This window comes from Melanerpes formicivorus, unplaced genomic scaffold (assembly GCF_026170545.1).
Source record: "Melanerpes formicivorus ecotype bairdi unplaced genomic scaffold, bMelFor1.0.p_v2 SCAF_21, whole genome shotgun sequence".
NCBI classification, from domain to species: Eukaryota; Metazoa; Chordata; class Aves; order Piciformes; family Picidae; genus Melanerpes; species Melanerpes formicivorus.
Window position 1 is genome coordinate 3,412,774 of NW_027142373.1, and position 13,732 is coordinate 3,426,505.

A 13,732-nucleotide genomic window follows, 5' to 3' on the forward strand; every position below is an offset into this window, starting at 1 on the left:
ATTTGTGAAGTCCATTATCCCCCCCACCTATCTATACTCCTACACTCCCAGGGATCCAGACCATTTGCCAGCCCCTGGGGAGATCTCAAGCCTGTATGCTTCAGCCCTTACGTAGCCATGGCCTCCCAGCTTCCCAATGCTCACTGCACAAGGCAGCTTCTCCCTCTCCATCTCTTCAGGGTTGGAGTGCTACCTGCAAGATGGACTTAAGAAGGAATAGACCCAGATTATTAATTTCTTTTTCTCTCTTTGTTTCAGTGAGCTTTGAATTTGGAAGAGCTGTGTGGCTGCGGTTCCACCCCTCCGCCTACCCACCATGTCCCCACCCCAGCTTCATGGCTCACCTGGGAGGAGTGATGGTTGGAATCACCCTTGGTGTCATCATCCTGAGGAACTATGAGCAGAGACTCCAAGATCAGACTTTATGGTGGATCTTCCTTTCTATTTATGTAATTTTTGTCCTGTTTGCCATCTTCTGGAATATTTTTGCCTACAGCCTGTTGGATCTAAAGCTACCTCCCCCTCCTTGAGAACATGGGACAGAAAACTGGAGAGTGGAAGTCATCTGTCAGCTGTGTTAAATGAGTGAAGATGGAGGATCTATTTTTATATTTAAATTAAGGGAGGATGATTCTTTTGAACACAGGCATGAGCTGGAGGAGATGCTTAAAGATCTCATGAAGAGATGGGCTGAGCAGTTCACAAATCTTTCAGGTAGCACTGGCTGGCCTGGACCCTGCAGTTTCTCCACTGTCAGGGCTCCCACTGGGCAGCCTTTACCTGAGCACTTATCACTTGGTTTGTTAGCACACATCAATGTTTTGTAAGAGATATTTGTACATTCCAGGGCAGTGCTGGAATTAGGGCCAGTTGTTGAACAATGTTGCTGAACACTGAAAGGGAAACAAGAGCAGACATTTACTCAGATGGTACTCACAAGGCAGCTTGGGTTTGGTTTCTGTGAACACATCTGACTGTTCAGCCACACCAGTGCCACTATCCAATTACTTGAATAGTTCCTAAGATATTTTAGCCTATGGTGAAACCTGTCTTATGCATCTTTCAAAGGAATCGGCAGAACTTGGTCACCCAAAGTGATGGAGACTGGTTTTCATCTACAGGTCAAATGAAATTGCACTATAAACCTTAGGAACTCTGAGAGTGTTGTGAACACCCAGCCAGAGGTGACATTTACTGTTCATGTTTCACTTGATTTTAATTAATTATTCCCCACTCACCCAGCCTGCTGTGGCTAGAGGGGGTGGCTGGGGTTTCCTTTTTGAGGGATGGAGAAAAGGAAGGCAAATGTTCCATTGTGTTTTTATCAGTCATCAGGTGCTGTTTTCTTCTCACTTTCTGTCTGGCCATGCTGATCTAACACCTGTCCTGCAGTGAGCTCCTAGCAAGGAGCTCAAGCCCTCCAGCAAGTTCTGACTAGAAATATGGGATCAGGGTCACCCATAGCAGCATGGGGTGGAAACTGTCCAGTCTTTACAGCCATAAAGTCCATTTGGGGCCAAATCTGTCCACTGCAGTCAGTGGAGTTAAATCAGGTTGTAGGCAGTGAAAGGTGCTACAGTGAACATTGTGAAACCAAGAAAGCTGCTTTAGGAGTGACTGCTGAATTCTGAGGAGGCCTCTTCCCCAGGCAGTGGACATCCAGGATCTCCAAGCAGCAGCTGTTTGTAATGATGCCTTTTTCTCTAACACTGGTCAAACCCAGGTAGTAGCAGTCTGTAACTGGTCTGTAGCACAGTCCATGCAGTTGCCTGCACCAACCTAGGGACCAGACTGGAGCACCTCTAGCACAAGCAGTGCTGGTACCCTCCTCTGTAAGGTGCTTACATTATTTTGCTTGTCGCTTCAGAGAGCTGCCAAAATACAATCCAGAAATGTGGATGCCCTCCTTTTCTCTCCTCTTTACTCACCTAGTTTTTGACAGCCTGGAGTCTCTCTAGGCTAGCTCCTTTCTTCCTTTTTCCTGTTTGCATACTGATGCCCAGGCAACAGCCACCAGAGCCTTCCATACCACATCTCACAGGCACTGCAGCAGTTGGGTTTGCTCTCTAGCCAGACACTTGTGTCATGGGCTTTATTCTCTCAGCTTTGTTATTGGTGCTGCCAGATGATACCACCAACTGGTAGGAGTCTGTCTTTCTAGAGAGGACATTCACAAGTGCTAATCAGCTGTGCCCCCGTTTTTGCCTCTTATAAGGGAAAAATCTCTCTGCTAGAAGGGTGAAGTTCTGCTCCAACAGTATGCACCAGTAAACCTCATGTTGCCTCGGGGAAAGGGAGGAGGGGGGAAGTGTTTCTATAGCCTGGATGAGGCTTATGTGCAAAAGAAACCAATTTTGCCATCCATGTGCACAGAAATGGCATCTCTTAAGGCAACTCTGTTGTTCTGCATGGCTCCATGAGGGCCCTCAGATCAATGAACAAGAGGAAGGGTTAAGGGTTAGAGCTCTGTTAATTTTGAGAAGGAGATTGGTTCCCTGTGCCATTATACTTCTGTAGTTTGGGTCCAGATCAAAGCAGTCATGAGAGTTTCCATGGACTGTTTCAGGAGCTTTCCCAGTGTGTCTTGTAGCAGTGCAGATCATCTCCTTGGAGAGTGGGGAACAAGGAGAACACTGCCAGAAGCATGGCTAACATGTAAGGAGGATGTTCCTTTCCTCACCTATTTCTCAGCCTTTCTGATTACAGATGCCTTTAAAGCAGAGGTGAGCAGAGATGGGAGTTCCCTTGGAAGTTTTAGGAAAACTGAAAATTCTGGTAGAAAATTTAAATCACCAAGAATATTTTGCCTAGACTTTTCCAAAGTGCAGTATGCACCAACTTTTACTTTTGGTTTCTCAATGGAAATCTCCTTAGGACCCATCAGGTTCTCCCCAAGGAAGGTTTCTGTGCCTGCTAATGATGTGCTCTAAGATGAAGCAGCAAGCTACAAGTTTGAGGGTCACCAGGTTCTTCATCAGCCTGAGCCTGTCTAACACATCTTTGCCTATACTCAGGAGCAGGAGGGAGCTGAACAGACTAATCCAGGCACATTTCTTTGCTCCTTTATGTGTAGATGAGCACAGTTTATATGAACTGGTTGAAAACTTCTCTGAGGTTGAGCTTATGCCTTGTTCTTTTAAACTGTCATTCATCTTTCTGACTTCCACGTCCCTATTCCCTGTCTGAGCAACTCTACAAGCAACCCTGGGGATCAGAAGGGCCAGGCTTTAAAGCAGTGCTAGATTTATTGTGGGTGATGAAATGAAACCCTCTCACATTCCTGTTCACCAGAGCTGAAATCTCTCTCTATCCACAGTGTAGGTTGTACACGAAGACCCTGTTGTCTGCTACAAGTCTCTCAGCTCATGGAGTCAGGAACAGCACAAAGTGCTGAAGCTTTTAGAATACATGTATATTTTTAATCACTAAAATTACACTGTGAAAACTTCTGTTTTTACAGAGTATCAGGAAATCTGATTGTGTTGTTTTCTAATGCACCCAGGAGTGCTACAGTGCTGCAGCACCACAGAGCTTTTCTTTTACCTCTAGATGTCCTTGAAGCTGCTGGCTTGTGGCAGAGATGTAATATTCTCCATCCTGCTCATTTGTGGTTCCAACTAGTCACAGACAGGAACATGTTCCTGAAGGAGCCATCCACTGAGGGACTGGGTTTGGTGATTGTTTTGGGTTTTTTTTTCTTTTCAGCTGCTGCCAGGATTTTACATCAGTGGGACAAAATGGGAATCTATTGAACCTTACAGAGGTGCAGCACTAGAGCAGAAGGCAAGGACTGTTGTTATCAGTGTACAGCTCTGAACAGAGCACATTCGAGGAAGCTATTTCACACTTGTGTCTTTGAGTGAGGACATAACACCTGGAGAAAAAAAGCTGTTTTTTGCAGGACTTCCGATTTAGTAAGTATTGCAGCACTGGTCCCGTGAGGGGGGGTGTGGGAAGTAGCGATGCAGACTGGGAGAGCCTGGGGTGCTGGCTGCAGAGCTCCTTCAGGGACATCTGCTGGCAGCACAGCAACAGCACCCAAGGGTCTGGCTCCCAGCCTCTTGCTGATCTCTCATCCCCGAGGAGAGATGGGAGAAGTAGCCCAGACACTGTGGGGAAGAAGGAGGAGAACCAGGTAGATCAAAGTCCACAGGAGGTCTTGCAAATTTCACCTTTTATTCCTAGATGCTTGGAGGCAGGTAGGGATTAATTTTGCGTACATCAGGAATAATACAGGAAGGAGGAGCAGGATCGTAATGGAGTGATGGGAGAGGAGCTCACCAGAGACAGTCTCTGAGTGAGGTGGAGAGGAGTCCTAAAAATGCTAATGCATTTATTTTTATTGAGTTCTTAACATCTCTTGTCACTTTCCCGCCATCAGTTGATGAGGAATCCTAGCACTTAAGTGGCATGTTGTGATCTTTCACTACTTGCTGCTTTAGCAGAAGGATGTTTTTGAGCAACAGGGAAGGCCAGAGAAAATATCATTGCCTGAGACTGCTGGAGTAAAAATAAAGCTCAGGGTTCTGTATCCCAAGACCCTGCTCCTTCTGATGGACTATACTGACTGTGTGTTTTAATCAGATAAGATAGGTTTGATTTGAACTGGGATGTGAAGGATGGAATCTGCCACATTTAGAGCTGGTACTAAAAAAACCCAATGATCTGCTAACTTCACAAGACAGCTGCTGGTTTGTGCCAATATTTAGTCTCACAGGATCATGGGCAGGACTTTCACACATACTTCAGTGAGTAAAGAGCTCCCAATCTATCTGTTTACATAGATCCAAGCTCAGCTCAACCACTTTGGAAATACCATCCACTGGCTTTACCCAGAGTGGAATGGAAATATGGATGCAGTCCAACACCAGCAATCTCTGGAGGCAAACTGGGATCTAGAGAACAAAGGCTGTGGGGTTTTAGCCTCTCTGAATATTGTTGCTGTTTGGTTTCTTTTATAGTAGTGGCTGCTGGCTGCACTATAGTGCTCTGTGATATGACTCCAGAATTCCTCCTGCAGACACTGATGCTGAGAGCTGGTTGTAGAGGAAAACAGTGCATTTTGTGGCTCTGTAAAGGAAGAATCACACCTCAGACAGACACCAAGCTTGTTTAAAGGTAAATGTAGTTTTAATGTCACCATTAATTACTGGCTTTTAACTGGGGAAAGGCTTTCTAATGAAGTATTTCTGAAATGCCAGTAGTAGAGAAAATTTAGATTTCAGGGTACTTTCCAACACAAGAGCACAAAACATTCCCCAGGTCAGGCTTAAGTAGCAAAAGCAGCTTCACTTTCAGTGAGCTTAATAGACACGTCAGTCACTGCCTGTCTCCTGCCTCCCCCGCAGTGACTGTTTAGTTTGCAAATAAAACCAGATTTATGCAGCTTTTCTCTTGCTTATGCCACTGATGCTAACAACACATCCAAGTGTTAAACACAAAGCACTAAACAATGTAATTTTCTGCCTTAAAAAAATTGAGCAAATGGTACTTCCCTGTTAAGGGCTAGGAGAACAAAATGATATTTGCAAGGTAAGATGCTCTGGTACTGTTCCAAATATTTTTGTATTGTGGACATTGTGTATATTTTTGCTGTAACAATATTATTTGAGTGCAGAATCCATTAAATTTTTTTTGTGGTGTTTTTTTTTCTGGTTTTGTTCTTTTTAAAAAAAAAGAAAAAAAGAGAGTTGTTCTACATCACACACAAAAAAAAGAAAAATGGAAAGCTTCCAAAGAGAGGTTTTTAAGTTTGCCTACAGTTAACACTGCTTGAAAGAGTCCAGCACAGAGCCACAAAGATGCTGCAGGCAGTGGAACATCTCCCTGTGAGGACAGGCTGAGGGAGCTGAGGGCTCTTGAGCTTGGAGCAGAGGAACCCAAGGGCTGCCCTCATTCCTGCTGATAAAGATGTGCAGGGCAGTGTCAGGAGAAGCAGACTGCCCAGAGAGGTTGTGGAGTCTTCTTCTCTGGAGACATTCCAAGCCCACCTGGATGTGTGGCATATTCAATCCCCACATGGGTGCATTCCTGTGTGACCTGCTCTAGGTGATCCTGCTTTGGCAGGAGGGTTGGACATGATGATCTTTCAAGGTCCCTTCCAAACTCTACCATGCTCTGATTCTGTAACTCAGTACTTAACAACAGAACAATTGGGTTTCAGCTCTGCAGTTTAATCTTTTAATAATGACACTGATAACTCATTTTAATGCCTATCTAAAAGATAAGGGAGAGAGAGAGTGAACTGCTGCTTTATTTCTCCATGAGATGTAACAAGGATACCGAACCAGCTTAGGCTTTGTATTGCAAAACCAGTCCTTGTGTACATGGCCACTCAGAGGCCTCCTGACTTTTGATTCCAGCTTCAGCCAAAGATGTTCTTCAAGTACGCTGCTGTCTAAATGTCCTATGATGTGGGTAAGAATTCATTGCAGAAATACAAATTGGTTTAAAATCTGGATAATTAACCTGCAAACTTAGTTTACTTCAATTTCTGAAGAATTTTCTATTAATTTAAAGTTAATATTTAATCTTTTAGATTATTCAGCTTTAATTCTCCACAGCTGAAAAACTTCTGATTATTTACAGTAATACAAAATGGGTGGTAAGAACACACAAAGAAGGTCTCCATCACAACACAAACTACTAAAGAATGGAATTAATCAAACAGCCTTGGAATTAAACGTGGCATCCAGTGGCACCTATCAATTAACAACTTCTTTACCTAGTCACAGCAGAACAAACTGCTAGTTTGAAATTACGTACAAACCTGTTCCCTAGATTCTCTTAGATAAATATGATTAATTCATATCACTAATTCATCTAATTAATATGATTAATGAACATCCAGATCTTTCCTCTTCTTTTTACAATAAAACCAAAGTAACCCAATCTCAGTGATCCAACATGATCCTGTCAACAGTATTTAAAATATTTAAAACCCCGAAAGGCTTGCTAGGCAAGGGATCTGGGGGGGTTATTTAATGCAATGCCTGCAAAACCCAGATGTCATAATTTGCTCAGGAAAGAAACAAGTCATTTGGAGACTCTGGGAAGCACAGAAAAGCATGCAGGTGTTTGTGTGATCTGGTATTTTACACATTAAAAAAAGCTCACCACTGCCTTCCCTTAAAAAAAAAAAAGGCAGAGGAAGCTGCCACTTAGGGAATACTTTTAAATATAAATCTAAAATCCTGCCATAGTGAAAGTAAGCTGCACAGAAGAAATCAATGATCTACACAATACCCTCAAACGAGTACAGAATAATTAAGATAGTGTTAAGCCACTGATGTTTCTCTCATGAATTCCTCAAGGACGGTCACTACATTTCTGGCTTCTGGCATTTCTGCATGTTCCACTTTGACAATCTTCAGGAGGATGTCTCCACTGCCACAGTTCTTCAGGAACATATAACACTTGAACAGGGCATAGTGGTTCATTTCAGCCTGCCGGATGAACCGCTTCAGGTTGTTAATATCTTGGATAGCCTGGGAAAAGAGTAATGAAGCATTCTCTTACCCTCCCATGTGCACAGGAAACTTGCCATCAGGGGGGAGAGCAAAGGAAGAATAGCAGCAGAAACCAAAGCTTTTCCAATAGGAATTTTATATTGCTACTCAAGACCAACTGAAGAATTGACTGCTGCTTTTGATGCTTATTATCATGTTATGGGATGAGGGAGCCGGGGTTGTTCAGCTTGGAGAAGAGAAGGCTTTGGGGACTCCTAGTAACAGCCTTCTAGTACCTGAAGGATGCTACAAGGCAGCTGTAGAGGGGCTGTTTACAAAGGCCTGCACTGATAGAATAGGGAGCAATGGTTTGAAATTAGAGATTTAGATTAGATGTTAGGAACAAATTACTGTAATGATGTCGAGTGTGTGGACACGCAATGTACTATGTCCAAACCTGTAGCAAGACTTCTGTTCTCACAAACCACCTAAGAAGTATCAACTACCGCATCTATGTTACAAGTTGCAAGATATTGTCTGCAGAGCTCAAATTAATGGTGTTTTAAGGGGGGGAACAAAAAAAAGTGTGGTGTGGTTGTTTTTTTGGTTTTTAAATCTGAGAAAAGGCCTTTGGAGCACTCACTGAGCAAACTTTCACACTACTTTAGATTCTGGTCTGGTCAGCTACAGGGAGCTAGGCTTCAACTTAAAACTTCAGAGTTTAAGAGATCATAAATAACCTAAAACTTTGCTGCAAAAAAGAGTATTTACTCGCTCAGTAACCCTGATGTCTTCTTCAAGTCTTTAAGGTGTGTGAACAGATACCTTCAGTTTGAAGTTTTCCAAAATCTGCCGGAAGAGAAATGGGTTTCCTCCTTCGGCACCATTCACAAAAGCGTGCATCCAGTCCTCACAGAATCTGTTGCTTCCTGTTAGGTGTTCAGCAACACAAAGGAGAGGTGAGAAGAAGTGAATGAGCTCAAGCAAATATATAGCTGCACTTGCCAAGTTTCATCTCTCATATAATTGATAGTAGCATAGCTGGGCCAGAAAATAAGTTTTAAGGAAAACCACACACATCAAAAAGAAAAGCAAATGCCACATGGTAATTACAGGATACTAAATCATTACATGATTGTTGAATCCCTTCTCACAGCATCTGTCAAAAGTACAACAGATAAAAAAGCAGTTTTGCAGCTGCCTGGAGTGTACAAGTCACAGCTTCACAGTCTGCAAACTAAACACACTGGATTTTATCATCAGCCCTTTTCAAACCAGAGTTCAGTGTGTTTGGTTAAACAAACTACTCTGCTCCCTCACAGATAAACAGGTCTTCTAGCTGGCAGCCAGAGCTTCATGGGCATGAACCTATCACAGTATCACAGTATAACTAAGGTTGGAAGAGACCTCGAGGATCATCGAGTCCAACCTATCAACACAGACCCCATGCCTAGACCATGGCACCAAGTGCCACGTCCAATCCCCTCTTGAATGCCTCCAGGGATGGTGACTCCACCACCTCCCTGGGCAGCACATTCCAATGACAAACGACTCGCTCGGTGAAGAACTTTCTCCTCACCTCAGTCTAAACCTCCCCTGGTGCAGCTTGAGACTGTGTCCCCTTGTTCTGGTGCTGGTTGCCTGGGAGAAGAGTGCTGCATATTATATCCTCAGCTAACTTCTCAGCAGCTGAGGGATACAAGTGCCTAACAGGAAGAAATATTCACAGTTGTAATCTCACCTGCATTATGCAGCTGAGGCTGAGGTCCACTGCAGTCTATAATCATTGACTTGTGCTGTTCCTCAGTCATGGCAATACACAAGGAAGTCATTGTGCCTTCCTGAACAAGTCCTTGAAGGCTGGCAGCTGCCAGAAACCTGACACAAGAAAGTCTGGTGAATTGCTTGCTGCTTTACAGTTCCTGAAAAGCAGCAACAGGAGGCTGTCATGCAGAAAAGCCAAGTTACTCATGGGTTGGTCTCAAAGCATCTTTACCTGCTAATGTCTTTTTCTGTTTTTTCATCTGCATTTTTCACTTCCACAGGAGTATAACTCAAAGCCTGGAAAAAAAAAAAAAAGAAAAAGAAAAAAAATACCTAGATGCAACTTGCTACATTTTAGCTAATAGTAATAAATACATGAAGTGGTACTTTAAACATTTTATTTCCAGAGAAAGAGAAAAGGCCAGGGGAAAACTCCATTTGCAGCCATTGCAGCTGGGTTTGCATTGAGTAGCAATATAGCAGTTTTACTCTACCTCCTCAAACTCTGGGACTAAAGCAAGGATTAATTTCCAGTGAATAACATGAGGCATATCTACAACACATCCTTTTTGGTTCAGAGGAATTATAGCAGGGACAGCTTTCCCAGGCTGTTCCTAATTTTCTCTTTTTATTTAAACTTGGACACTACTCTGTAACATAAAATGAGCTAACTATAAAAATTGGCAGAAGAAATTGCTATGTGGTTTCTTAGCAAGAAAACATTGGAAAAGTACTTGCACTGAATTAAAAAGAAAAACAAACAACAGCAACAAAACATATTCCTCCTTTACTCCTGGTTAGAAAAGCAAATACAGGAAATGTTTTAAACATGTTGGGAGTCACTGAGATTGTGATGCATTCTGAGTTACCCAGTTTGAACTATACTTACAGCATGTAAGAGGAAGGCCAGTTTCTCCTGGAAGAGCTGCACCACCCTCTGAATAGGGCATACGGCATTCCCAAACCAGCTCCTCAAGTAGGGTTTAACAAAGGTCTCCAAGGTTTTCTGCCGTAACAAGTTGAAACATTCAGACTTTAACTTATAAATTACATTTCTACACAAATTGAAGCCTACTAATGGTGTGCACAGCTTAAGATATTTGTATGTCAGAGCCTTGGTTTCAAACCACAGTAAACTAATGAGTCTGACATTTAAAGCCACACTTATGTGGAGTATCAGCAATTAAAGGCTTTGCATTTTAAGAAACAGAATATTATGGTATATACTGAGCAAATACCATGCAACAGCAGGCAGAAAGAAACAGAGCCTTAAAATGCAGCTTTCATTAGAAAAACTGTGGCAAGAAACCCACTAAAAATCCTTCCATAACATTCAGAAGTGGTAAGAATCCAGATGGACACTGATAACTTTCCTCTAGACCATTACTTTTTATTAGTCATTCTTCTCTCTGAATCTAACTGCAAGTAACCTTTAAGAGATTTATGACTGGTACAAAGGCCCTCCTCCTTTTTTTTCCCCTCCTTTTGACCTGTGTGGTTGATAGCAATTCACTGTCACTACAGTCAGTCAAGTTCCTCTCACAGTGTTTTGTCTCTAGAGAATAAATCTTCTAGATTGTCTTAGTAATTAATTTGTGTAAATAGTGTAAAACTTGAGAAAAATTAAGTTAAGCCTTACCTCCGAATCAAGGCTTATCTTCAGACTTTGAATGTATTTGTCCAGCTCAAGTCTGAAGGTGCCTTCTTAAGGAAACTAAGCTGCAAAAGTTAAGACCTGCATTCTTCCCTTCCAGTGTATGGCTGTTAACGACATTGCAGTTACTACAAAGTGTGCATAAACCAGCTGATTCCAAGTAGTAAATGAACAAAATGAGAATGTAATTTTTACATCAACCTCCTCTCAACACAGATAAAGAAAGTTAAAGGTAAGGATATAGTTCCAGACCTTTCTCTGAGCCACCTAAGAAACAAACGACATATTCTGGAGCACTGTCTGATTCCAGTGTTGCCATTTCCGAAAGATTTTCTTGTTGGAAACGACAGTAATAACAACCAACTTTACATTCAGGTATGCTATACAGAGAGAGAGAGAAACCCAAAACAGTTACTTTGTTACAGATACATCACAACAAATAGAAGCAAAGAGCAGACATATGGGATTCCTGTAAGGAATTCCTGCCCACTAGCACTGGTGGTTCCTATGGTCATAAATAGAGCTCTTAAGCCTTTTTCCTTCTGTGGTGTGATCAGATTAGTTCAAAGGTAATTAGTCATAACACATGCAGTAATTTTTTTTTTATTTAAACAGTAATTTGCTTACTACAATATTTTTCTCAAAGTTACCTCCAAAAAGAGGGAAATGCCACTGCATAAAGCTGGTATTAACAGTAGCAATAGACTTGAGAAAGTGGAATCAGGATAAAACCTAAGTGCAGCAGTAGATGGCAAGATGCAGAGCACTGTAAATATCTCTTGCAGTTTCTCATTCACAAATAATTGTTTTCATTTACCTCAGTCCCACTGTTGCTACATTCCCCATTCCTTCAAAGAGGGCTCCTTTCGTAAGGCGCTTGGCAATGAAACTGCGCAATTCAGTCTCTGCTTCAGCTGGTAAGTTGGTGTCCAGCAAAGAGAGGCTTTAAAAAACAATTAGAAATGGTTAGCAAAAAGCAAACATTATTGTTTTGTTGCTCTGAACAAGTGCAGAACTACCTGCTTCTAGAAGGGGATCGACCCACTATGGTCTCTCTGGTTTACAGCTGACTCACTCTGTGACTTCTGGCCTGTCAGGAATATAGTCAATGGTTTGTCCACTAGACCAGAAGTCTGGAGCTGTAGTGTCAGCTGATGCTGAACTCCTCAGGGTCTCTGTTCTCAGGTTTGTTTAGTTGCAACAGAGAGCAACAACTGTTACAGAGCTTGTGGAAAAAGCTGATGCCCATTTAAAACTTTTAAATAAATTGTATTTCTCTATTTCCTACATGAAGATCCGAATCAATATGGAAATGTCAAGTATTAGAAGCGAAGAAAACAGTTCCAACTTAAAGATGCTAGTTCACATTCAATCCATCATTTGAGCTCTGTGGTTGTAAGCATTCCCCAGGTATGCCAGAAAAGGCACCCAAAGAATTTTAGTATGCTTTCAGAGAGGTTTTTGTTTTGAAGGGATTTCAGTGTACTATTCACCTAAAAGCGATATGGCAAACACTGTAAAACGGTGTTAAAGGCAATGATGCCGTTCTGCAGCTGGCTTTACCTAAAGTCTTCGGTGGAGGGTGTCTCTGCCGCCGCGCTGCTGGGACTGCCATCCCCACTGTCTGCTCCCTGCTGAGAGGATCTGAAAATCAAGCCTTTCTTAACCATGGACTGTATAGCCTAAGCACACAGAACAGGGAAAAGGGACTGCAGCGGGAAAGGTATGGCCCGCGGGTGTCTTAAAACAGGATGAAGACATCGGGATGTTACGGGGGGAGGGGGGCGGGACGGGGGAGAAATCCCCTATAAGAAAGGGAGGAAAAACTAAAGCTGGGAACTGACAAGGCCTGGAAACTGGCTCCCCGCTGGGCGCAGCCAGCACGCATCTGCCTGGCCAGGCCTCGGTCGGAGCGGTCCCCTCACCTGCAGCTCCGGTAACCGTAGAAACTGTGATAGGTGCTGCCGTGCCGCTCTGGCCGCCGCTCCTCGCCCGCGCCACCGCCCTCCTCGCTGCTCTCCAGCTCCCGCTCATCGCCGTCCGGCAGCGCCGGCAGCATCCCGGCCCGAGCTACTGCCGCGAGGGACGTGGCCCTCTGTCCCCGCCCGGGCCGTGCCTCAGCGCCCTCCTTCCCGCCGCGGCCCGCCCGCTCTGGGCCCTGCGCTCGCCGCCCAGCGCTCCACGCCCCGGAGTCACGGCACGGCAGCGGGAGAGCGGGCGGGCGTACGGCGGGGGCTGTGCTGCAGCTTCTCCCCGCCCTAAGTATGTGTCCCCACGCTTCTGAGTCGCGTCTGGTCCCCGGCAGCGGGGAGGAGAGTGAATTGGCGGATTAATCACTGCGAGACGGTTTGCGAAAGGCTGAGTCGCTCGAGGGTAAAGCAGCGGATTTGTCCGCTCAGCCTCGGAACTAACGGGCAGCCCTTGCACACAAGCCCCGCGGCCCGGGGAGCCGTTGCCTGCGGCAGGACTGAGATCTGGGAAGCCGCGAGAATGCTCAGGAATCTAACACAGAAAGAGACCCCCAATAGAATGTAACAGAGCAGAGCCGGGGAAGCTCTGGAGAGTGAAGGTTCAACCTGTCTGGTTTTTACAACGTTCTCAGACCGCTGGACTCCCCCTGCTCTGCCACATGTAGAGTGGCCAGCAAGCCATTGCACGTAGTGCCCTGTTTAAGAGATACCAGCTTCTCACGCAGTCTGATTTCTTAGGCAAGATGAGTCGCTTCTTGACCCTAAACATAAAGCGAGGAACAAACTCCCTCACATCTCCCCGCCTAAGGCTGACACAAAATGGCCACCCAGCAGCGCCGCCGCAAGGCACGATGACACATCCGGGAACCCTTCACGTGGGCACGCCTCTCCCGCCG

At 44.2% G+C, this 13,732-nt stretch overlaps 2 protein-coding genes across 2 annotated transcripts in view; one reads left to right on the plus strand and one right to left on the minus strand.

Annotated features, from left to right (window-relative positions):
• The window catches only part of RHBDL3 (rhomboid like 3), a 59,171-nt gene extending 54,123 nt beyond the window's left edge, over positions 1-5,048 (plus strand). The window contains exon 9 of the mRNA XM_068151053.1: positions 259-5,048. Coding sequence (XP_068007154.1) covers positions 259-530 — 272 coding nt within the window. The 3' untranslated portion in view covers positions 531-5,048. The remainder of the gene's footprint in view (positions 1-258) is intronic.
• A 60-nt stretch (positions 5,049-5,108) lies between these two features.
• On the minus strand, positions 5,109-13,306 carry CUNH17orf75 (chromosome unknown C17orf75 homolog). Its single transcript, XM_068151054.1, has 10 exons — positions 12,792-13,306; positions 12,430-12,510; positions 11,684-11,809; positions 11,109-11,246; positions 10,852-10,909; positions 10,102-10,218; positions 9,445-9,509; positions 9,190-9,326; positions 8,274-8,377; positions 5,109-7,487 (listed from the first exon to the last, which is right to left on the minus strand). Exons 1-10 carry the CDS (start codon positions 12,923-12,925, stop codon positions 7,278-7,280), a joined length of 1,170 nt encoding a protein of 389 aa, XP_068007155.1. The 5' UTR covers positions 12,926-13,306; the 3' UTR covers positions 5,109-7,277.
• Positions 13,307-13,732: the final 426 nt, after the last annotated feature.